At 38.9% G+C, this 26829-nt stretch overlaps 1 protein-coding gene across 1 annotated transcript in view; it reads left to right on the top strand.

Moving 5' to 3' along the window:
* LOC139763305 (lysoplasmalogenase TMEM86A-like) overlaps positions 1–17846 on the top strand; it is a 60938-nt gene extending 43092 nt beyond the window's left edge. Inside the window, exons 3-5 of the mRNA XM_071689318.1 lie at positions 650–843; positions 2340–2566; positions 10585–17846. Coding sequence (XP_071545419.1) covers positions 650–843; positions 2340–2566; positions 10585–10839 — 676 coding nt within the window. The 3' untranslated portion in view covers positions 10840–17846. The remainder of the gene's footprint in view (positions 1–649; positions 844–2339; positions 2567–10584) is intronic.
* Positions 17847–26829: the final 8983 nt, after the last annotated feature.

Raw genomic sequence — 26829 nt, 5'->3', positions numbered from 1 at the left:
AAAGTGATATTTCACATCTCTTATACATTTCAACATTAAGTTCAAATTAGTCACTTTTACCACCTTTTAATAACAGTTAAGGATTAGCTTTGGTACTGACTTCTTTAGCAGTATTTCAGTATTCTGAAATCCATGCATACCATATTTTGGAAATAATGCTTATATTGAAGATGTTGCTGCTATTCATATAAAAGTAAAGGACAACATATGATTATGAAGGTATTGATGATGGTAGGTAAACATTTAGTTACATTTAATGAATAAGAATGTCAAATAACTCAAGGGTAGTAGTGGCATTTTGCAACTTTTGTCAGATGAATGAAATAGTATTTAAGCTTTTATAAAATTCATGATAATTTATGAGTATACAAGAATAAGATCAGTATAGAGAACTGATGAAAATTGATTCCCATGATATAGCTTTTTTTTTCCTTTTGGTGATTTTTTTCTCTTTAAGTGCAAAATGCTGTATAATACAGGTTCTTTCTTTCAGGTAATATTTCCAGATCTATGTACACTTTATGTTTTGAATGTTATGAAAGTAATTATAATCTGCTTGATAAGCAGTTATCCACATGTAAAACAGGGTGGTATACCCTTATTAGTATTCCTGGATTGGCTATGGTCTCATGCTTCCTTTTTTTTCCAGGTATGCTTATTCTAGAAGAATCTTGCTTGGATTGATCTTCTCTGTGTTGGGTGATGCACTGCTCATCTGGGAAGATTTCTTTATCCATGGCCTAGGGTCTTTCCTTATTGCACAGTTTTTGTACATCTCTGCCTTTGGCTTCAGACCTTTTAATATTTATGTTGCCACTGTTGTTTACTCCCTCACAGCTTTAGGTTTGTAACATTCATTTCTGTTGTCTGTTTGTATAGCTTTATAAGACCTTGTGCTTCTATAAAGAGCAAGGGATTTTTCATCTTTACAATTTAGATGAGTGTAGTTAAGAGGGCCAAATAGAGTGTGCTGGTTTGAGCATATGGAGAGAATGAGTGAGGAGAAATTGATGAAGATATATGTTAAAGAAGGAGAGAATGAGTGAGGAGAAATTGATGAAGATATATGTTACAGAAGTGGAGGAGACAAAATTGGAGAAAATGAGAGAAGAGAATTTGATGAAGATGTATGTGACAGATTGAAGATGAAAAGTAATTCAAGTGTTTGGGTCCTAAATATGCAGGAGGGTGAAAGGCATATACATGATGGCATTAATTGAAGCAGTTTGTTATATGGGGTTTGATGTGCTGTCAGCGGACTGAACCAGGATATATGAAGTGCCAGGGGAAATCAAGGAAAGATATGTGGGACATGGTTGTAGATAGGGGTTGTGGTTTAGGTACTTTACAAATTACAGCTAGGTGATGAATATGAGTGAGTGAGGCCTTTTCTTTTCTGTTCCTGCGCTACCTCACCAACACAGAAAATGGTAAATATGTATGAAGAAATCAGTATAATCTGGGCATGTCTTGTACTCCAATTTTTTGCAGGTTGTATGTAATGATTTTGAGCTCATATTTATAATTTGGGATAGGTTTTCAATTTCTAATATGTCATTAGTCATTAAAGTCTCAAATAGTGTAGAATTAGTTAAATCACCTAGTGGTGCATTTAGTCCTTCAGACTGGGTACCATAGATGACCACAAATTCAGATTCCAACCACCTGTTACTGCTTACCACCCTTTTATCACTACATTTCCCCTCAAAGTATATTTTGTGACGTATCAAACATTCTAGAGTTGATATCCTTCATGATCATCCCTGTAGTCATTAAGAAGCTTTGCTGTTTATCACAGATGTATGCAGAAATCATTGAAAAAAAAAAAAAACATGTACAGTGATAAGTACAGACCAATTGACCATACAGAGAAGCATTGGGTTGTGGATGAAGCCTGAATATTCCCAAATAAATTATCTTCAGTAATGATAAACTGACTCAATGGCACATAAAAGTCATAAATGTAAATTAGAGAAGAGTTCTGTGATGCAGATGCAGTATGGATATTAGCTGACATTTATGCAGTTGTAATTAATGTCTCCCACGTATGAACTTGCCAAGAGCATTTAGAAAAAAAGAAAGGGTGATATACAGGACCTGGTGAAAAAATAGAAAGGCAAGAATGAAGGTAGATAGCATAAATTTTGGTTACCTTAGACAATTTACTGGAAAAAGTTGAGAATTTTTCATAGAGCTTTACTTTAAGTTTGTACTGTTTTTGTGTTTGAGTGAGATTTAGTCCTCTGATTGTCTTGTATTTGATTAAATGTGTTGATGTAATTTGCCATGATTGTGAGAAATACACATTAGATATTAGAAAATTTCAACTGCTTTTCCAGGAATTTACCTTCTCTTACCTGGCACATATGGACTTATCAGCATTGGCATGCCAGTCTATACATTCATGCTAATGACAATGGTTTGGCGTGCTGTGGCCAGAGTACAGTTTTTTGAGGAATTGTGGACTTGGACGAAACTTTGTTCATGTGTTGGTGGCATCCTCTTTGCTGTATCTGATGCTGGTATTGGATTTAATGCATTCTATGGCCACATACCTCACTCACAGGTAACAAATTATGTTTTATTTTCTTATTCTTTCAAATCCTGAAATTTTCATATTCTTGATTTTAATATAGTTGTTGTAAAATGATGATTAGCTGCATAGTTTTTTTACTGTAAATGTCAGTTTTGTATACTAGTCCCTGTGGTTCAACTCAGCAGTTGAACAGCAGTTTACAGACAGACCCCAGGCACAAAATACGAGTGACCACCTTACTGTAAAACCACGAATTGCCCCAGGCTCATGAATTCAAGTGTTCAGAGTTTTGATTTTGCTCCACTAATGATAGCACCTTAATTTTCATGGCTCTAACAGTTTCCTGGCCGTTTAGTTTGGACTAAAGCAGACCTACATCTAAACTATTTGCAGGTGTTGTGAATGTTATCCATTAACAAAAGAATATGCCCAGTGGTAGACTGGAATGAAATCACCCATTTTCAAGTACATTTCCTGCTCTTAAGTTATTGTCCAAAAATACTTTCTTTTCAGTTATTGTCAAAAACAGTTTGTAAGCACTTGCAATGGAGAGTTAAATAAGTACATGTGGTTCTGTACTTACTACCCAGTCCTAGGTTTCTTGAAGTTCATAGTCTCTTATTGATTGTATCTCAGGCGGTTTCATTTTTTTACTTAAACCTTGAAACTTTATCTTTGGTTTCTTCTTATCGTTGTTCATGCCTGTTGGTATTCTTTATTTATTCTGTCTTATCTGATTATTATACTTCATCACTGTTTCCCTGATCAGTTAGGTAGTGCCAGGAAACAGATGAAGAAAGACCCATCCACGCATTATTTCAATTATTATTAAACTTTGTCGCTGTCTCATGCGTTAGCGAGGTAGCGCAAGGAAACAGACAAAAGAATGGCCCAACCCACCCACGTACACATGTGTATACATACACATCCACACACGCAAATATACATACCTATACATCTCAATGTACACATATATATACACACAGACATATACATATATACACATGTACATAATTCATACTGTCTGCCTTTATTCATTCCCATCGCCACCCCGCCACACATGGAATAACAACCCCCTCCCCCCTCATGTGTGCGAGGTAGCGCTAGGAAAAGACAACAAAAGCCCCATTCATTTACACTCAGTCTCTAGCTGTCATGTAATAATGCACCGAAACCACAGCTCCCTTTCCACATCCAGGCCACACAGAACTTTCCATGGTTTACCCCAGACGCTTCACATGCCCTGGTTCAATCCATTGACAGCACGTCGACCCCGGTATACCACATCGTTCCAATTCACTCTATTCCTTGCACACCTCTCACCCTCCTGCATGTTCAGGCCTCAATCACTCAAAATCTTTTTCATTCCATCTTTCCACCTCCAATTTGGTCTCCCACTTCTCCTCGTTCCCTCCACCTCCGACACATAGACCCTCTTAGTCAATCTTTCCTCACTCATTCTCTCCATGTGACCAAACCACTTCAAAACACCCCCCCTCTGCTCTCTCAACCACACTCTTTTTATTTCCACACATCTCTCTCACTCTCACATTACTCACTCGATCAAACCACCTCACACCACATATTGTCCTCAGACATCTCATTTCCAGCACATCCACCCTCCTCTGCACAACTCTATCCATAGCCCACGCCTCGCAACCATACAACATTGCTGGAACCATCACTCCTTCAAACATACCCATTTTTGCTTTCCGAGATAACGTTCTCAACTTCCAAACATTCTTCAAGGCTCCCAGAACTTTCACCCCCTCCCCCACCCCATGATTCACTTCCGCTTCCATGGTTCCATCCGCTGCCAGATCCACTCCCAGATATCTAAAACACTTCACCTCCTCCAGTCCTTCTCCATTCAAACCCACCTCCCAACTGACTTGACCCTCAACCCCACTGCACCCAATAACATTGCTCCCATTCACATGTACTCTCAACCTTCCTCTTTCACACACATTACCAAACTCAGTCACCAGCTTCTGCAGTTTCCCACATGAATCAGCCACCAGCGCTGTATCATCAGCGAACAACAACTGACTCACTTCCCAAGCTCTCTCATCCACAACAGACTGCATACTTGCCCCTCTTTCCAAAACTCTTGCATTTACCTCCCTAACAACCCCATCCATAAACAAATTAAACAACAATGGAGACATCACACACCCGTGCCGCAACCCTACATTCACTGAGAACCAATCACTTTCCTCTCTTCCTACACGCACACATGCCTTACATCCTCGATAAAAACTTTTCACCGCTTCCAACAACTTGCCTCCCACAACATATATTCTCACTACCTTCCACAGAGCATCTCTATCAACTCTTGTCATATGCCTTCTCCACACCCATAAATGCTACATACAAATCCATTTGCTTTTCTAAGTATTTCTCACGTACATTCGTCAAAGCAAACACCTGATCCACACATCCTCTACCACTTCTGAAACCACACTGCTCTTCCCCAATCTGATGCTCTGTACATGCCTTCACCCTCTCAATCAATACCCTCCCATATAATTTACCAGGGATACTCCACAAACTTATACCTCTGTAATTTGAGCACTCATTCTTATCCCCTTTGCCTTTGTACAATGGCACTATGCAAGCATTTCGCCAATCCTAAGGCACCTCACCATGAATCATACATACATTAAATAACCTTACCAACCAGTCAACAATACAGTCACCCCCTTTTTTAATAAATTCCGCTGCAATACCATCCAAACCTGCTGCCCTGGCAGCTTCCACCCTCTGCAAAGCTTCTACTACCTCTTCTCTGTTTACCAAATCATTTTCCCTAACCCTCTCACTTTGCACACCACCTCGACCAAAACACCCTATATCTGCCACTCTGTCATCAAACACATTCAATAAACCTTCAAAATACTCACTCCATCTCCTTCTCACACCACCACTACTTGTTATCACCTCCCCATTAGCCCCCTTCACTGAAGTTCCCATTTGCTCCCTTGTCTTACGCACTTTATTGACCTCCTTCCAAAACATCTTTTTATTCTCCCTAAAATTTAATGATTCTCTCTCACCCCAACTCTCATTTGCCCTCTTTTTCACCTCTTGCACCTTTCTCTTGACCTCCTGCCTCTTTCTTTTATACACACATGAAATGACACTCCCCTCTCCCGCACGCACGCAAGGTAGTGCTAGGAGAAGACAACAAAGGCCACATTCGTTCACATTCAGTCTCTAGCTGTCATGTACAATGCACCCAAACCACAGCTTCCTTTCCACATCCAGGCCCCACAAAGCTTTCCATGGTTTACCCCAGATGCTTCACATGCCTTGGTTCAATCCATTTACAGCACATCAACCCCAGTATACCACATCATTCCAATTCACTCTATTTCTTGCATGCCTTTCACCCTCCTGTATGCTCAGGCCCCGATCGCTCAAAATCTTCTTCATTCCATCCTTCCAACTCCAATTTGGTCTCAAACTTCTTGTTCCCTTCACCTTTGACACATAGATCCTCTTTGTCAATCTTTCCTCACTCATTCTCTCCATGTGAACAAACCATTTCAACACACCCTCTTCTGCTCTCTCAACCACACTCTTTTTATTACCACACTTCTCTCTTACCCTTTCATTACTTATTCGATCAAACCACCTCACGCCTCATATTGTCCTCAAACATCTCATTTCCAACACATCCACCCTCCTCCGAACAACCCTATCTGTAGCCCACACCTCGCAACCGTATAACACTTTTGGAACCACTATTCTTTCAAACATACCCATTTTTGCTTTCCAAGATAATGTTCTTGCCTTTCACACATTCTTCAAAGCTCCCAGAACCTTCACCCCCTCCCCCACCCTGTGATTCACTTCTGCTTCCATGGTTCCAACCGCTGCCAAATCTGCTCCCAGATATCTAAAACACTTCACTTTTGCCAGTTTTTCTCCATTCAAATGTACCTCCCAATTGACTTATCCCTCAACCCTAGTGTACCAAATAACCTTGCTTTTAATCACATTTACTCTCAGCTTTCTTCTTTCACACACTTTACTAAACTCAGTCACCAGCTTCTGCAGTCTCTCACCCGAATCAGCCTCCAGCACTGTATCATCAGCGAACAACAACAACTGACTCACTTCCCAACCCCTCTCATCCACAACAGACTGCATACTTGCCCCTTTTCCCGAAACTCTTGCATTCACTTCCCTGACAACCCCATCCATAAACAAATTAAACAACCATGGAGACATCATGCACCTCTGCTGCAAACCGACATTCACTGGGAACCAATCAATTTCCTCTCTTCCTACTCGTACACATGCCTTACATCCTCGATAAAACTTTTCACTGCTTCTAGCAACTTGCCTCCCACACCATATACTCTTAATACCTTCCTCAAAGCATCTCTATCAACTCTTCTCCAGATCCATAAATACTACATACAAATCCATTTGTTTTTTAAGTATTTCTCACATACATTCTTCAAAGCAAACACCTGAGCCACACATCCTCTACCACTTCTGAAACCACACTGCTCTTCCCCAGTCTGATGCTCTGTACATGCCTTCACCCTCTCAATTAATACCCTCACATATGATTTGACAGGAATACTCAACAAACTTATACCTCTCTAATTTGAACACTCACCTTTATCCCCTTTGCCTTTGTACATTGGCACTTTGCAAACATTCCGCCAGTCCTCAGGCACTTCACCATGAGCCATACGTACATTGAATATCCTCACCAACCAGTCAACAACTACAATCACCCCCTTTTTTTAATAAAGTCCACTGCAATGCCATCCAAACCCTCTGCCTTGCCGGCTTTCATCTTCCACAAAGCTTTTACTACCTCTTCTCTGTTTACCAAAGCATTCTCCCTGACACTCTCCCTTCGCAAACCACCTCGACCAAAACACCCTATATCTGCCACTATCATCTAACACATTCAACAAACCTTCAGAATACTTACTCCATCTCCTCACATCACCATTACTTGTTATGACCTCCCCATTAGCCCCCTTCACTGATGTTCCCATTTGTTCTCTTGTCTTACGCCCTTTATTTACCTCCTTCCAAAACATCTTTTTATTCTCCCTAGAATTTAATGATACTCTCTCACCCCAACTTTCATTTGCCCTTTTTTTTTTAACCTCTTGCACCTTTCTCTTGACCTCTTGCCTCTTTCTTTTATACATCTCTCAGTCATTATATATATATCCACTCATATACACACACATATACATACACTCCCATACATGCCCATATACATTCATATACATATACACATCAACATATTCACATATACATGAATATATATACACATACACAGCCATATATATACATACCCTTCTTCATATTCATACTCGCTTGCCTTCATTCATTCCCGGCACCACCCTACCCCACAGGAAATAGCATCACCACCCTCTCTGTCAGCAAGTTTGCGCCAGGATAATAGACAAAAAAGGCCACATTCATTCATGCTTTGTCTCTAGCTCTCATGTGTGATGCACCAAACCCACAGCTCGCTATCCACATCCAGGCCCCACAGGCCTTTCCATGGTTTACCCCTTACGTTTCACATGCCCTGGTTCAGTCCATTGACAGCACGTCGACCCTGGTATACCACATTGTTCCTTGCATGCCTCTCACCCTCCTGCATAGTCAGACCCTGATCACCCAAAATCTTTTTCACTCCAGTTTGGTGTCCTGCTTCTCCTTGTTCCTTCCACCTCACTTATATCCTCTTTTTCAACTTTACCTCACTCGACTTGACCCTCAACCCTACTGTACCTAATAACCTTGCTCTTATTCACATTTACTCTTAACTTTCTTCTTCCACACACTTTACCAAACTCAGTCACCAGCTTCTGCAGTTTCTCACATGAATCAGCCACCAGCGCTGTATCATCAGCGAACAACAACTGACTCACTTCTCTCCATATGTCCAAACCATTTCAACACATTCTCTTCTGCTCTCTCAACTACTTTCTTTATTCTATTATTTATTTATTATCTCTGATGACAGTTGCCTCCTGGAACTCCCTCAAAGGAGTGGCCATGGCAATAAAGTCTCTGTAACTGTTGAACTCTAGCTTCATCAAGCTATCTTGAAACCTTGTTCTGTACAGTGACTTACTCTAGGCCATGCTCTTGTTTATTTCACTAACAGTACACATTTTCAGTGATATGTCACGTTGCGTCAATATCATAAACTGCTGTGTCTCCGACACCATATTGATCAATAGGTTTGCACGTAAAAACACTTATATCAATTCTTTTTGTTATCTTAAGCTTTTATATGAAAGTAAAAGTAATATATTTTGTCTGAAACTGTATGGATTGTTGAGCTTTACAGGCTTGAAATATGAATTCTTGAGTTTTGCCCATATTACAGAATGTGGATGCCATACCTCTGTGTTATATTGAGAACTATGAATTACCCGTTCTTTATAGTACATATTTTCACCTGAAAGGTTTTTCACTGAGAAGAGATCTGTTGTCGATGGCCTTTCTCAATCCAGTACCCCTTTTCAGAAAATAGTGATGCCTGGTCCCCCCCTCCCCTTCATGTAAATTGAATTTAACTTCAAGAATGCCTTCTGTTGAAAATGTATGGTCACTAAACAGTCGGTTTAATGTTGCACAAGGTTAGTGGATGAAAGAGTGATACATAAGTGTTCTGGAAGCAATTAATGCTTCTCACAGATTTTATATTTTAGATCAAGTAGTTTGTGATGCTCCCTAAGTGCTTACCACCCCCTACAATTTTGAAAATACTCATAGGGGAGCAGTACCACCCTGGTTTAGAGACATTTGATAAGAGATATGGGTACATTGACAAAATTAAGTGTTTCAAGATTCTGATCCAGTTTCAAGTTCGATTCTCTTTCCTTATTAGTTGACATTAAGGTGTAGTCTAACCAGATGTAAGATAGTGATATTTTCCTTCTCTGAATATTTGCTTGTGCATAGTTCAAGCTGAATTGTGTTTAGCTCAGTTATAAGTTATGAGTATGTTAACAGACACTACTTGCAAGTGGTAACACAAAGAGCAAGAAGTCACCTTTGAAAAAACTTTACTTTCATCAGTGAATGGAAGAGATTACAGCTTTGTTAAGGATCTTCTTGCCCTAAAATGAGTCCACCTTATCCTACTTCTTTGTGGAGTGTAACCTTGATGCTGCAGGAGTCCCATGAAAGGGGTTCTAGGACTACATATTAATCTTTAGTTACAAGGAGTGATTGTTGCTGTAACTAGATGAGTACATTGTGTAAACTAAATCATGACTAAAAGCCAGCAAACCTTCTGGAGTCATGTAAGATAAGGTGTGATCCATTAGTATGGTAATGTAGGATGTAACTCTTCTTCAGTGATTAGACTCATTTTCTGATAGTTTACGAATTGCTGAGTCTGACAGGTCAGAGGTACTGTCACTTGCGTTTTTAAGGTACAGATACTACCTTAGGTTTTCTTTCATTGTAGGTTGTCCAGCTTGAAATTAGTTATACCTGCTTTGAATTATGTATCCTTGTGCTTGCCACTGCTGTTACTTTGCCCTGTGCTTTTTCCATCTTCCTTCCTCTCATTCTCCTTCTTTCCCTCATTCTACTCTTATTTCTTTAATCATAGATTTGTTTAGCATTTCCATGGGTGTGGATTTGATGCATATTGGGATGTGCCTTTTTATGGGCATTGATTTTGTAGAACCCCAGTCCTATACCATAGTATTGCAGGTACCTAAAGGGTAGGGATGCATTAGGTTGAAACATTAGGTAGAAGTAATAGGTAGGAGCATTAGATAGAAGTAGACATTAGGAATATTAGGTAGGAACTTCTGCAAACACTGCACTAGACTTGCCCTCTGCCAGTGGCCTGTTAAGGGTGAGGCACTAAATACTAAGAAGTGGCACTGGAGTTCTTTGGTTATGGAGACTGTTACCGTGGCCACCCCTATGAGAGTTAAAATTGAAAAAGGCATCAAAGATATGAATAAATAAGTTAGATATGTAGGTTGATACAGACAAATTTTTTTATTTTCAAAACCTATTATCTATTCTAGGCCATCATAATGGTAACCTACTATGCTGCTCAACTTGGAATCTCACTCAGTGTTGTCGATAGCAAAGCCAGTTATTTAGACTCTTTGCGGGACAACAAGACACAGAATGTGCATCAGTATGTATCCAGTGACAGTGAAGATGAATTCTTTATGGAAAAACTGGTGACAAAATCACATTACTCCAGTGCTTCTCTTTGTGACTCCACCAGTCTCATGGTTCATCGACGGTTGGTTCCAAATAGCAATATACGATAAGTATAAGTAATATCAGTATTTTATGTCTTAGATTTTTCCCTTCTTGATGATTTGCTGATGAGTACGGGCTAGCTTGTTCATGTCTGTTGGACACGTATGTTTGATAGGTCCCATTAGTAAAGTAGCACTGCATTACTGTTGATCATACTTAATCACTGTAATATATGACTAACTTTCACCTATCAAATTATGTAGATGACTTCTTGAGATTCTTGTCTCTTTCAATGAATTTAGTTTAGAGTAATTATGTCCATAAAAGACAGCTCAATGATGTGTGCACAGCATATTTCTGCCACATTTTTTAACCAGTTCAAGTGACATAATGTTGGTCATAGTGACCTAGCATAGTGATCTTTTTCACTCCCAGATGGCAGGACCTGCTGTTGTGCCTAGACATCATGAGCTTATTTGGCATCAGTTAAACTTTGTACTTAAAAGTTGATTGATGAACTTAGAATGTGGGTCATCTTTTGGGAGATTCTTACTCATCTAAATAAACCACCTGCATTACAGAATTTATTTAGTGATCAATCCTGAAAATGTTATGAGCTTAGAACTAAGTTTTGAATCTTTGTAGTACTCAAATCCATGTTCTCTGTAATTTATTAAATTTTGTAGCACAATGTTTATGTAATAGAAGCTTTAATACATATACTGGTTTGGATAATAGATATTTTGTTCAGCTAAATTTTGTAGCTGTTTATGTAAAAAAGATATTACAGGAGGAATTAATTTTGTATTGTCAAATTGAATACATTATTTGTGTACAGAAGCTGTGCATTATTTACTTAAGTGTGTCACCAGTACATTAATATACATATTTTTTTTCTATTATGATTTATCGCTGTCTCCTGCATTAGCGAGGTAGCGCAAGGAAACAGACGAGAAAATGGCCCGTCCCACCCACATACACATGTATATACATAAACGCCCACACATGCACATATACACACCCATACATCTTAAGGTTTTTTATTTCATACATATTTGCCATTTCCCGCATTAATGAGGTAGCATTAAGAACAGAGGACTGAGCCTTAGAGGGAATATCCTCACTTGGCCCCCTTCTCTGTTCCTTTTGGAAAAGTGAAAAAAAAAAAGGGGGAGGGGAGGATTTCCAACCCCCTGCTCCCTCCCCTTTTAGTTGCCTTTTACGACACACAGGGAGTACGTAGGGGAGGAGGCGAAAGTTCTGGGAGCGTTGAAGAATGTGTGGAAGTCGAGAACATTATCTCGGAAAGCAAAAATGGGTATGTTTGAAGGAATAGTGGTTCCAACAATGTTATATGGTTGCGAGGTGTGGGCAATAGATAGAGTTGTGTGGAGGACAGTGGATGTGCTGGAAATGAGATGTCTGAGGACAATATGTTGAGTGAGGTGGTTTGATCAAGTATGTAATTTTAAGGTAAGAGAGATGTGTGGAAATAAAAAGTGTGGTTGAGAGAGCAGAAGAGGGTGATTTGAAATGGTTTGGTCACATGGAGAGAATGAGTGAGGAAAGATTGACCAAGAGGGGCAAGTATGCAGTCTGTTGTGGATGAGAGAGCTTGGGAAGTGAGTCTGTTGTTGTTCGCTGATGATACAGCGCTGGTGGCTGATTCATGTGAGAAACTGCAGAAGCTGGTGACTGAGTTTGGTAAAGTGAGTGAAAGAAGAAAGTTGGGAGTAAATGTGAATAAGAGCAAGGTTATTAGGTACAGTAGGGTTGAGGGTCAAGTCAATTGGGAGGTAAGTTTGAATGGAGAAAAACTTGAGGAAGTAAAGTGTTTTAGATATCTGGGAGTGGATCTGGCAGCGGATGGAACCATGGAAGCGGAAGTGAATCATAGGGTGGGGGAGGAGGCGAAAATTCTGGGAGCCTTGAAGAACGTTTGGAAGTCGAGAACATTATCTCGGAGGACAGAAATGGGTGTGTTTGGGGGAATGATGGTTCCAACAGTGTTGTGTGGTTGCGAGGCGTGGGCTATGGATGGAGTTGTGCGCAGGAGGGCGGATGTGCTGGAAATGAGATGTTTGAGGACAGTATGTGGTGTGAGGTGGTTTGATCGAGTAAGTAATGTAAGGGTAAGAGAGATGTGTGGTAATAAAAAGAGTGTGGTTGAGAGAGCAGAAGAGGGTGTTTTGAAATGGTTTGGTCACATGGAGAGAATGAGTGAGGAAAGATTGACCAAGAGGATATATGTGTAGGAGGTGGAGGGAAGGAGGAGAAGTGGGAGACCAAATTGGAGGTGGAAAGATGGAGTGAAAAAGATTTTGAGTGATCGGGGCTAAACATGCAGGAGGGTGAAAGGCGTGCAAGGAATAGAGTGAATTGGAATGATGTGGTATACCGGGGTTGACGTGCTGTCAGTGGATTGAACCAGGGCATGTGAAGCGTTTGGGGTAAACCATGGAAAGTTCTGTGGGGCCTGGATGTGGAAAGGGAGCTGTGGTTTCGGTGCATTATTACATGACAGCTAGAGACTGAGTGTGAACGAATGGGGCCTTTGTTGTCTTTTCCTAGCGCTACCTCGCACACATGAGGGGGGAGGGGGTTGTTATTCCATGTGTGGCGAGGTGGCGATGGGAATAAATAAAGGCAGACAGTATGAATTATGTATATGTGTATATATGTATATGTCTGTGCGTGTATGTATATGTTTACATTGAGATGCATAGGTATGTATATTTGCGTGTGTGGACGTGTATGTATATACATGTGTATGTTGGTGGGTTGGGCCATTCTTTCGTCTGTTTCCTTGCGCTACCTTGCTAACGTGGGAGACAGCGACAAAGCAAAATAAAAATAAAAAATAATAGTATTGATTGAGAGGGTAAAGGCATGCACAGAGCATCAGATTGGGGAAGAGCAGTGTGGTTTCAGAAGTGGTAGAGGATGTGAGGATCATGTGTTTGCTTTGAAGAATGGTTGTGAGAAATACTTAGAAAAACAGATGGATTTGTATGTAGCATTTATGGATCAGAAGGCATATGATAGGGTTGATAGAGATGCTTTGTGGAAGGTTTTAAGAGTATATGGTGTGGGAGGTAAGTTGCTAGAAGCAGTGAAAATTTTTTGCCAAGGATGTAAGGCATGTGTACGAGTAGGAAGAAAGGAGTGATTGGTTCCCTGTAAATGTCAGTTTGTGGCAGGGGTATGTGATGTCCCCATGGTTGTTTAACTTGTTTATGGATTGGATGGTTAGGGAGGTAAATCCAAGAGTTTTGGAGAAAGGGGTGAGTATTCTGTCTGTTGGGGATGAGAAGTGAGTCAGTTGTTCATTAATGATACAGCTCTGGTTGCTGATTCAGGTGAGAATCTGCAGAGGTTGGTGACCGAGTTTGGATAAGTGTGGGAAAGGAGAAAGTTGAGGGTGAATTTGAATAATAGCAAGGTTATTAAGTTCATTAGGGATGAGGGATAAGTTAATTAGGATGTAAGTTTGAAAGGAGAAAAATTGGAGGAAGTGAAGTGTTTTAGATACCTGGGAGTGGACTTAGCAGTGGATGGAACCATGGAAGTGAAAGTAAGTCACAAGGTGGGGGAGGGGGAGAAGGTTCTGGAAGTGATGAAGAATGTGTGGAATGAGAGGATGTTATCTCGGAGAGCAAAAATGGGTGTTTGAAGGAATGGTAGTTCCAACAATGTTATATGGTTGCAAGGCATGGGCTATAGATAGGGTTGTGTGGAGTAGGGTAGATGTGTTGGAAATGATATGTTTGAAGACAATATGTGATGTGAGGTGATTTGATTAAGTAATGAATGGGTAAGAGATATGTGTGGTAATAAAAAGAGTGTGTTTGAGAGAGCAGAAGAGGGTGTGTTGAAATGGTTTGGAAATACGGAGAAAATGAGTGAGGAAAGATTGACAAAGGGGATATGGTTTCAGTACATTACACATGACAGCAAGAGACTGAGTGTGAGCAAATGTAGCCTTTTTTGTCTGTTTTCCTGGTGCTACCTTGCTGAAGCAAGGGGTAGCAATGCTTTTTCCTGTGGGGTGGGGTAGCGCCAGGAGTGGATTATGTACATGTGTATATGTCCACTCTCAGATATCTATAACACACTTCCTCCAATTTTTATATCCCTGGTGATAGGGGAGAAAGAATACTTCCCATGTGTGTTGAAAAAGGCAACTAAAAGGGGAGGGAGTGGTGGCCTGGAAATCCTCCCCTCCTGTTTTTACTTTTCCAAAAGAAGGAACAGAGAAGGGGGCAAAGTGAGGATTTTCTCTCTTTAGAGTCAGTCCTATGTTCTTGGCACTACCTCGCTAATGTGGGAAATGGCGAATATATATAAAAAAGAAAATTTATTTATTCTATAGATAAAATGAATAAACATGATTTTGTATTTTGCATCCTTTTATCTTTTACTTCAATTTTCTACTTAAATTCAGATTGATTTGTGTAATATATAGTGCTGTATTGAAAGTGCACCTTTGCAATTTCTTTGATGTGTAATTTTGTCAGGTAGAATGCATGTAGTCATGGAATTATAACCTACATACAGGGACTATGTATTTTCTTATATTAATGAAAATATGGTATTGTATAAATGCCTCAGATGGGTTCAGAGTTTTGATGTAAAACTAATTACTTCTTGTCATGGTTGATTTGTAGTTAAGAAATATATAGTAAAATTTAGGTTTCATGAATTTTATGGTACTGGAATGTATATTTCCTTCTTTATTTAACTTTTGTTGCTGTCAGTAATGAAGTGGATTTTACCAAAAATCCTTTATAGAAAAATGAATAAAGCAAATTAGCTTTCATATGATAAGATAGATCCCCTCAAGTAGCTCCTGGAAAAAAACATTGATACTGAATATGGAAAATGTCATTTGATGATTTGTTCAGACTTTATTGGTCGATCTCTTTGTGCAGTTACCCAATAAAGGGCCTGCTTTTGTGATAGGTTTTGTCTGCAGGGAGTTGTACTGAAATACAAATTTTGTTTAAAAAAGTTTATAACACTATTCATAGCCTCATTACTGGAGCCTTCTGCATGTCATTAGATGGTGCTTTTGTTGTTTGGGACCAGGTTTAGTGTTTTCAGATCTCAGGTGCAAGGTGAGTCTCAGGTTGCCATTCAGGGGTTTGTGATTGCACCATGTGTTTGGAGATTCCTGTCTCAGAAAGTGTTAAAACAATTACTCTAAGATATGTGTTTGACAGTACAGTATTTGTAGATAGAAATATTTTTATTGTGAATTGATAGATTTGTCATTGTACATTCTTTTTAACCACTTTGTACATAGCATCTCTCTAAGGTGGGGTGTTTGTATGGAATTCTTACATTTGCCAAAATCAGTAGCTGCTTTAATGAGCAGTTCTATAAAGTTTGGGTTAGCTTTTGCTTATTATTAAAGACTGAAGGAAGAAATGAGCATTTACATCCAACACTTTTTTTTTAAAAATAAGTCATAGGAGGATTTTCTCTCCTGAATCTTAACACTTCTATCAGTGAATTTATTAGTCCATTCTATGTCAGAGATCCATTAACAACACTCACCAGATATGTTACTCAGCATGTTAGTTAAGATACCATTTATATACAGCAATTGCCTTCTGCTTGACATGTTTATAATGAAGCTGTTTAGATGTGTGGGGAGTAAAAATAGCTCTGACAAGTGATAGGATCCAGCCAAGATAAGAGGTTAGAAAAGCTGATAGACAAGGAAAGACAGAAAATTAAGATAGAATTAAAGATCTATTAAATTGTATGGTTGCAACAAAGCCTGCAATAGGAATGTTATTTTGCTATGTGGATGTAAGTCATTGGGAGGAGTAATGGGAATTCAAGTAAATTATAACATTCTAACAATTTAGTAGTTTTGCTTCAGTGTTTCCAATGGCAAAAAAAGAAGATATACCCCTTCCAAAATATGATAGGGATGGTTTTTTTTAAGCATATAGACAGCTAGTTATAATCTGACACCTCATACTCATTTAGATAAACCTCTTTATTAGATTAGTTATTAAACCTTTTTGCAGTAAGGATTTAAAAATAAACATTACCAACATGGTTAGCACTTACAGTTAATATGTGTATTTGCATTACCACATATTTCTGTTATAGTGATAATTTTAGGGTGGTTTTGAGTTCATTATTTCAGATCGTAATAACAGTTTTTATTAGTGTGAACAGAAGGCAAGTGCTCAACTCAGGGGACTGCTTAATGAATGTGGGAAATTCAATGATAATTATTTTTGTCATTTGGTTTGTTAGTTATCAACTTTCGGCAAAGATGTTTAGCATCCCAATTATTTAAAAATTACATGTGAACCAATGAGCTTAAACAACAAGAAGGTTTTTGGGATATATTTAGAATAAATGATTTATTTTGAGATATGCCTCCTATTGAATGAGTGTTTTCACTCATGTAAAGGAAATCTGATGAGTATTTCATTGATTTCCACAAATTGACTGAACACATATTCATGTTTTGATTTCAGTTACATTACCTGAAGTAAGAAATATGATCATTTGCATGGTCATATGTATTGGTCTTCCTTATACCTCCTACGTAAGGAATGAATGTACATGTCAGAAAATTTTTATTAAAATTTCATAGAAGAGGTTTGTTGTAATATTTACCAGTGTATTTAAAATAGATGAATATTTTGGGATTAGGTAAAACCATTGATAACTGAAAAATGATTGGGATAATGTGTAATTTTTCATTGCTACATGGCTTTGCTTAAATTGAAAAAATGAATGCTTTGAATATGCCACTCCTTTTGGCTGTTCATATGACGAACGCCTGAACTTCATACTTGTTTTTGTAGTATCAGGAATTTTTGTCCTAAAAGTGTCCATACGTAATAATGACTAAAATTTAGAGTACCAAAGCAGTGTGATTGATTTACATTTTCATAGAAATGGAAGGTGTGACTCTTTAATAAAACTTCATTGGTGCCTTGCTGTTGTCACCTGGCAAAATATTCTTTATTAATGTATTTATACCATTGTAATGCATAAGATGTTTTGTAAATCTGGAGTGAATACTAAAGAAGCATGCTCTGTATATATCACAAGTTTTTGATAAGATTTTTCCTTATTGTGTTGAAGAAAAACAACTTCTGTTGAAAAACAACTCTACTTTCTTTTAAGTCGTTTGCATCTTTTCCTGCAGTCATTGCAGGGTTAACATCTTCCAAGTGTTTTAGTTGCTGATTATTCCAGCAGCTTCTAATGTAAGAGACAGTGGTAAAAGTTTGCTGTAGATTTTGCTTGTTGATTGGTTTTCATATAAGCAAAGTAGATACCTCTTGCATGTAGAAAATGCATTGTGAGAAAAGAGTAAGAAGTATTTGAGTATATATATACTTGAAAGGAAGCAGAAATAATGAAGCACAAGGGACAGGCTATTAGAAGTAAGAGGAAACAATAAAGACAAAGAAATGAAAATACAGCATTTGAAGAATAATATGGAGTTTGAGATGCTGTGGTGTACAATGAGTATCATGTTGAATTAATGTCAGAAAGAGTAAATAGGCAACATCTTAATTTCCCCTATGATGGCAGGTTCAGAGATGACTGAAACTATCCAGTTGAACCTCCCACAAAAACAAATCTTTTAAGGAAAATTTAGAGACCAGTTTTGCACTTGACTCGTCATCTAGTAGATACAAAGTGAGTTTTGTATTATGTACTAGTAAAGTCAAGTACAATGCCAACTATTTGTAATGTATACATAGTCTCATTATTATTGGAACGATCCACTTTTTTATCATACAGTGTATGTATGCTTAACACACATCATAGAAATATTTTTCATCATTATGTTTTTCATAAGTTAATTTTTCTTACATGTTCGGTGTTTTACAAATGAGCAAGTTAGCATGCAGAACAGATTAATGAGATACAGGGGGGGGGGATCCTCTCTTGGCTCCTTCCTCAGTTCCTTCTTGAGGAAAGTAATATTGATTATGTATGGTTTTGTATTTCAGTTTTAGAAGATTCTTTTGTTTGTGTGATCTGTGTTATCCTGTTTTTACTTTGTGTAGAATAATGGTTACATGATTAGGATAAAGACTGAATTTTGGGCAATCAGAAAATTTACTGTTACTATTGATGATGACATTGTAAACTGTTAGAAATAGAAAAATCCTGTGATATGTACTTCAGATAGGAGAAACAGATGGACTTAAATTGATAAACTGAGAATAATCCTGAAACTTATATGTAGGGTAAGTTAAAGAAAAAGCAGGTTTATATAGTGAACAGTGATGTACCATGAAGCTGTTGTGTATTGAAAATTGAAAGGAAAATAAGTTTGATATGTAGATATATGGACAGTAACAGCAGAGCATGAAATAGTAAGTAGAATATGACTTTGTGGGAATGTTTTTAAAGGAAATGAAAGGCCGTTCAGCGAGAATCAAGTAAGTAATATCAGATTTTACTAAAATGTAAGAAAATGGCCACATTTAATATGGACACATATGATGTGGTTAATAATTAACAACTTAATACTTTAACTTATTAAGATCATGTCTGTGCAAGGTTATTGGATTAGTATGTAAAGTTTAAGAAGAAATGAAGATGTAGTAGCAACCATTACAAAAAAAAGGGAAAAATAGTTAGCATACATGGGAAGAGGCACCTGGATGTTCTATCTATTAGTGAAATAAAGTTCAAGTGAAGGGAGAGAATAATTTGGGAATGTACTGGAGATAAAATCTGAGGCTAGTGTAGAGACAAAGAGTTAAATACTGGGTGGTACTTCTGCTGTAGGTGTTGTGGGAATGTGTGAAAGGGTGCAAGGAAGTTAGTCTCAGATTGATACGGGTGGAAATAATAGTGAATTATGAGAGGTAGCTGATTGATAGTGGCTATGCAATGGGTAGAGAGGGGAGTGAGGAAGAGAAACAAGTATTTCTGAAGGAGCCAAGTGAGTATGTGAGCAATTTTTAAGTAAGGGATCAAGTAGTAGTGATAGGTGAATGAAAATGGTGTGCAGCTTGTGGAGTTGTATGCCATAAAAAGACTGGTTAGAATTTGTAATTATATGTTCATCAGTTTGAACAGTGCATGGAAGAAATTTTGCAGTCTTGGGGCCCCATCTCTCAAACATTATTTACTATTACATTTTTTATTATTATTATTTTGCTCTGTCGCTGTCTCCTGCGTTTGCGAGGTAGCGCAAGGAAACAGACAAAAGAAATGGCCCAACCCACCCCCGTACACATGCATATACATACACGTCCACACACGCAAATATACATACCTATACATCTCAATGTTTTTTTTTTTTTTTTTTTCATACTATTCGCCATTTCCCACGATAGCGAGGTAGCGTTAAGAACAGAGGACTGGGCCTTTGAGGGAATATCCTCACCTGGCCCCCTTCTCTGTTCCTTCTTTTGGAAAATTAAAAAAAAACGAGAGGGGAGGATTTCCAGCCCCCCGCTCCCTTCCCTTTTAGTCGCCTTCTACGACACGCAGGGAATACGTGGGAAGTATTCTTTCTCCCCTATCCCCAGGGATACACATATATATACACACACAGACACATACATATATACCCATGCACACAATTCACACTGTCTGCCTTTATTCATTCCCATCGCCACACATGGAATACCATCCCCCTCCCCCCCTCATGTGTGCGAGGTAGCGCTAGGAAAAGACAACAAAGGCCCCATTCGTTCACACTCAGTCTCTAGCTGTCATGCAATAATGCCCGAAACCACAGCTCCCTTTCCACATTCAGGCCCCACACAACTTTCCATGGTTTACCCCAGACGCTTCACATGCCCTGATTCAATCCACTGACAGCATGTCAACCCCGGTGTACCACATCAATCCAATTCACTCTATTCCTTGCCCGCCTTTCACCCTCCTGCATGTTCAGGCCCCGATCACTCAAAATCTTTTTCACTCCATCTTTCCACCTCCAATTTGGTCTCCCACTTCTCCTCGTTCCCTCCACCTCCGACACATATATCCTCTTGGTCAATCTTTCCTCATTCATTCTCTCCATGTGCCCAAACCATTTCAAAACACCCTCTTCTGCTCTCTCAACCACGCTCTTTTTATTTCCACACATCTCTCTTACCCTTACATTACTTACTCGATCAAACCACCTCACACCACACATTGTCCTCAAACATCTCATTTCCAGCACATCCACCCTCCTGCACACAACTCTATCCATAGCCCACGCCTCGCAACCATACAACATTGTTGGAACCACTATTCCTTCAAGCATACCCATTTTTGCTTTCCGAGATAATGTTCTCGACTTCCACACATTCTTCAAGGCTCCCAGGATTTTCGCCCCCTCCCCCACCCTATGATTCACTTCCGCTTCCATGGTTCCATCTGCTGCCAGATCCACTCCCAGATATCTAAAACACTGTACTTCCTCCAGTTTTTCTCCATTCAAACTTACCTCCCAATTGATTGGACCCTCAACCCTACTGTATGTAATAACCTTGCTCTTATTCACATTTACTCTTAACTATCTTCTTTCACACACTTTACCAAACTCAGTCACCAGCTTCTGCAGTTTCTCACATGAATCAGCCACCAGCGCTGTATCATCAGCGAGCAACAACTGACTCACTTCCCAAGCTCTCTCATCCACAACAAACTTCATACTTGCCCCTCTTTCCAAAACTCTTGCATTCACCTCCCTAACAACCCCATCCATAAACAAATTAAACAACCATGGAGACATCACACACCCCTGCCACAAACCTACATTCACTGAGAACCAATCACTTTCCTCTCTTCCTACACGTACACATGCCTTACATCCTCGATAAAAACTTTTCACTGCTTCTAGCAACTTGCCTCCCACACCATATATTCTTAATACCTTCCACAGAGCATCTCTATCAACTCTATCATATGCCTTCTCCAGATCCATAAATGCTACATACAAATCCATTTGCTTTTCTAAGTATTTCTCACATACATTCTTCAAAGCAAACACCTGATCCACACATCCTCTACCACTTCTGAAACGACACTGCTCTTCCCCAGTCTGATGATCTGTACATGCCTTCACCCTCTCAATCAATACCCTCCCATATAATTTACCAGGAATACTCAACAAACTTATACCTCTGTAATTTGAGCACTCACTCTTATCCCCTTTGCCTTTGTACAATGGCACTCTGCACGCATTCTGCCAATCCTCAGGCACCTCACCATGAATCATACATACATTAAATAACCTTACCAACCAGTCAACAATACAGTCACCCCCTTTTTTAATAGATTCCACTGCAATACCATCCAAACCTGCTGCCTTGCCGGCGTTCATCTTCCGCAAAGCTTTTACTACCTCTTCTCTGTTTTCCAAATCATTTTCCCTAACCCTCTCACTTTGCACACCACCTCGACCAAAAAACCCTATATCTGCCACTCTATCATCAAACACGTTCAGCAAACCTTCAAAATACTCACTCCATCTCCTTCTCACATCACCACTACTTGTTATCACCTCCCCATTAGTGCCCTTCACTGAAGTTCCCATTTGCTCCCTTGTCTTACGCACTTTATTTACCTCCTTCCAGAACATCTTTTTATTCTCCCTAAAATTTAATGATACTCTCTCACCCCAACTCTCATTTGCCCTCTTTTTCACCTCTTGCACCTTTCTCTTGACCTCCTGCCTCTTTCTTTTATACATCTCCCACTCAATTGCATTTTTTCCCTGCAAAAATCATCCAAATGCCTCTCTCCTCTTTCACTAATAATCTTACTTCTTCATCCCACCACTCACTACCCTTTCTAATCAACCCACCTCCCACGCTTCTCATGCCACAAGCATCTTTTGCGCACTCCATCACTGATTCCCTAAATACATCCCATTCCTCCCCCACTCCCCTTACTTCCATTGTTCTCACCTTTTTCCATTCTGTACTCAGTCTCTCCTGGTACTTCCTCACACAAGTCTCCTTCCCAAGCTCACTTACTCTCACCACCCTCTTCACCCCAACATTCACTCTTCTTTTCTGAAAACCCATACAAATCATCACCTTAGCCTCCACAAGATAATGATCAGACATCCCTCCAGTTACACCTCTCAGCACATTTAACATCCAAAAGTCTCTCTTTCGCGCGCCTGTCAATTAACACGTCATCCAATAACTCTCTTTGGCCATCTCTCCTACTTACATACGTATACTTATGTATATCTTGCTTTTTAAACCAGGTACTCCCAATCACCAGTCCTTTTTCAGCACATAAATCTACAAGCTCTTCACCATTTCCATTTACAACACTGAACACCCCATGTATACCAATTATTCCCTCAACTGCCACATTACTCACCTTTGCATTCAAATCACCCATCACTATAACCCGGTCTTGTGCATCAAAACCACTAACACACTTATTCAGCTGCTCCCAAAACACTTGCCTCTCATGATCTTTCTTCTCATGCCCAGGTGCATATGCACCAATAATCACCCATCTCTCTCCATCAACTTTCAGTTTTACCCATATTGATCGAGAATTTACTTTCTTACATTCTATCACATACTCCCACAACTTCTGTTTCAGGAGTACTGCTACTCCTTCCCTTGCTCTTGTCCTCTCACAAACCCGACTTTACTCCCAAGACTTTCCCAAACCACTCTTCCCCTTTACCCTTGAGCTTCGTTTCACTCAGAGCCAAAACATCCAGGTTCCTTTCCTCAAACATACTACCTATCTCTCCTTTTTTCACATCTTGGTTACATCCACACACATTTAGACACCCCAATCTGAGTCTACGAGGAGGATGAGCACTCCCCGTGTGACTCCTTCTGTTTTCCATTTTTAGAAAGTTAAAATACAAGGAGGGGAGGATTCCTGGCCCCCCCGCTCCCGTCCCCTCTAGTCGCCTTCTACGACACGTGAGGAATGTGTGGGAAGTATTCTTTCACCCCTATCCCCAGGGATAATATATATATATATATATATATATATATATATATATATATATATATATATATATATATATATACACACATATATGGATCTGGCAGCGGATGGAATCATGGAAGCGGAAGTGGATCATAGGGTGGGGGAGGGGGCGAAAATTTTGGGAGCCTTGAAAAATGTGTGGAAGTCGAGAACATTATCTCGGAAAGCAAAAATGGGTATGTTTGAAGGAATAGTGGTTCCAACAATGTTGTATGGTTGCGAGGCGTGGGCTATGGATAGAGTTGTGCGCAGGAGGATGGACGTGCTGGAAATGAGATGTTTGAGGACAATGTGTGGTGTGAGGTGGTTTGATCGAGTAAGTAACGTAAGGGTAAGAGAGATGTGTGGAAATAAAAAGAGCGTGGTTGAGAGAGCAGAAGAGGGTGTTTTGAAATGGTTTGGGCACATGGAGAGAATGAGTGAGGAAAGATTGACCAAGAGGATATATGTGTCGGAGGTGGAGGGAACGAGGAGAAGAGGGAGACCAAATTGGAGGTGGAAAGATGGAGTGAAAAAGATTTTGTGTGATCGGGGCCTGAACATGCAGGAGGGTGAAAGGAGGGCAAGGAATAGAGTGAATTGGAGCGATGTGGTATACAGGGGTTGACATGCTGTCAGTGGATTGAGTCGGGGCATGTGAAGCGTCTGGGGTAAACCATGGAAAGCTGTGTAGGTATGTATATTTGCGTGTGTGGACGTGTGTATGTACATGTGTATGGGGGGGGGTTGGGCCATTTCTTTCGTCTGTTTCCTTGCGCTACCTCGCAAACGCGGGAGACAGCGACAAAGTATAAAAAAAAAAAAAAAATATATATATATATATATATATATATATATATATATATATACATATGAAAAATGTAAGAAATAATTTAGAAAACTGGAACTTCTAGCTTGAAATGAAATGAAAAATGAATGTCACATAATGGTTCAACCTCTGGCTATGGAAAAGGGAAATGTATAATTTATTTACACAAACATCAATAGTAGTTTTCATCAATTTAACCACTGTATCATACTGCCTGTATCATACTACATTTATATATACTGTTGGAAAGGGGCAAGTATGCAGTCTGTTGAAGATGAAAGAGCCTGGGAAGTGAGTCAGTTGTTGTTTGCCGACAATACAGCACTGGTGGCTGATTTGAGTGAGAAACTGCAGAAGTTTGAGACTGAGTTTAGGAGAGTATGTGAGAGTAGAAAGCTGAAAGTGAATGTAAACAAAAGTGAGGTAATGAGGTGCAGCAGGGAAATGAGACAGTACATTTGAGAATCTATGCAAATGGAGAGGACCTGAAGGAAAAAAAGTGCTTTAGGTATTGGGGAGTAAACATGGCAGCAAATAGAAATACAGGGGCTGAAGTGAATCAGGGTGGGGAAGAAAGCTAAGGTCCTGAGTACATTGAGGACTTTGAGAGTTCATTGTCTGTTATGGCAAAGTTGGGTATGTTTGAAGGTATGTTAGTCCCAGCAGCATTGTATGGATGAGTCTTGGGGCTCTAAATGAAAAAAAAATAAAAAGAAATGAATGAGGGTGTTGAAAATTAAATGCCTGAGGACAATATTTGGTGTAAGTTTATCATGTAAGAATAACAATGTGGTAAAAAGTGCACCATAATTGACAGAACTGACCATGGTTTACTGTTATAAAGAATGTCTAGGTAACTTATTACATGTATTTCATAACCTTACCAAGTGGGGTCTTGCACTCTGAGAAACTGATCTATCCATCAACCAGCTAGTTGCTCTCACCTTTCTAAAATTTAGATTATACCTTATGGTGTGGCTTGTGCTCCATAAACATCCAGATTTCCATATCTTTTTCAATGCCTTGCTTAAACAAGATTTAAACTGGACTTATGTGTGTTTTGCTTTCACAGCTTTGTTTCATTCACATTTGTACTTTTCCAAGGTACAGGGAATAAATCGACATTATACACAACTTGACAAATACAGTAAAGAGTATACATGATTTGTAAATATATGACTGATTAGAATGGCCTTGCATAATCAGATTTATAACCACTTGAAATATTTCTGAGCTTTCAAAAAGTTTACAAATGATAATGTTTTTGCATTTAAAGAGATCCTGTGGTTAAAGGTTACAATTCTAAGAACTGCATAGAATGGGTCCTTACATTACATTATTAGCATTCATGCTTGTACACAGTTTCCCACATTAGCAACGTCATGTCAGGACAAAGTGAGGAAAAGTCTTTATTTAAAATACTCTTTGTCAGTATTTTGTAGGAGTTTGTATAAACACACTATATGTGCAAAGAGAGTTTAAGACAAGCATGTGAGGTACTGTGATTATCACACATTTATCAAATTGCTAGTCAAGTCATCAGTATTGTGATGCTTCAATTGGGAGTCATGGCACATATGCTTTGATGCCTTCAATATTTTTTATATAACTGAAAAAATACTCCGAGTGACCAAATTTTGCATGGGTATTGATAAAGTTCAAAGGTCCTTTTGTAACAAAAATTTGTCCTTGAAATAATCTAAAAGTATTGAGCTGTTCATTATTTTGCCTTGTATATGTGTAATATACATAACAAAAACTGTTGTAGTCATGCTTTAAATTAATACCAGTTTTACTTTTAAGGTGATATTTCGTACACTAGTGTTGAGATAGTAATGTAAATATTCTTGAGAATATATGTGTGCCAGTTACACCCAGTTTATCTCTAGGTTATCTCTATTAAACATACACATGATAAGTGGTATGTTACTCATATATATATATGTATGTAGAGTATTTGTCATGTATTCCACTAAAATTTTGTAATGGTACTTTACACATAAAAAGCATTAGTTTGAATTTTAGTGTATTTCATTCTTATTCAAAATTTATGGTAAAGTATCAACTAACAGTTGGATAACTGCTATTAGAGCCACAGTTTTCTAGCATTTTTTCAAGTATACTGTGATTTCTGAAGCTTTAAAATTTAAGATGGTGAAACATTCATTAACTGAAATCTTCATATTTCTTTGAAAGACTTGAGTGCATTGCTTGAGATATATAACAAATTATTTTATGTGATTGGGGAAGAGCAGTGTGGTTTCAGAAGTGGTAG

This window comes from Panulirus ornatus, chromosome 46, assembly GCF_036320965.1.
Source record: "Panulirus ornatus isolate Po-2019 chromosome 46, ASM3632096v1, whole genome shotgun sequence".
Lineage (NCBI taxonomy): Eukaryota > Metazoa > Arthropoda > Malacostraca > Decapoda > Palinuridae > Panulirus > Panulirus ornatus.
The sequence above is the reverse complement of the archived record's forward strand: the minus strand, read 5'-3'. Positions and strand labels throughout refer to the sequence as shown.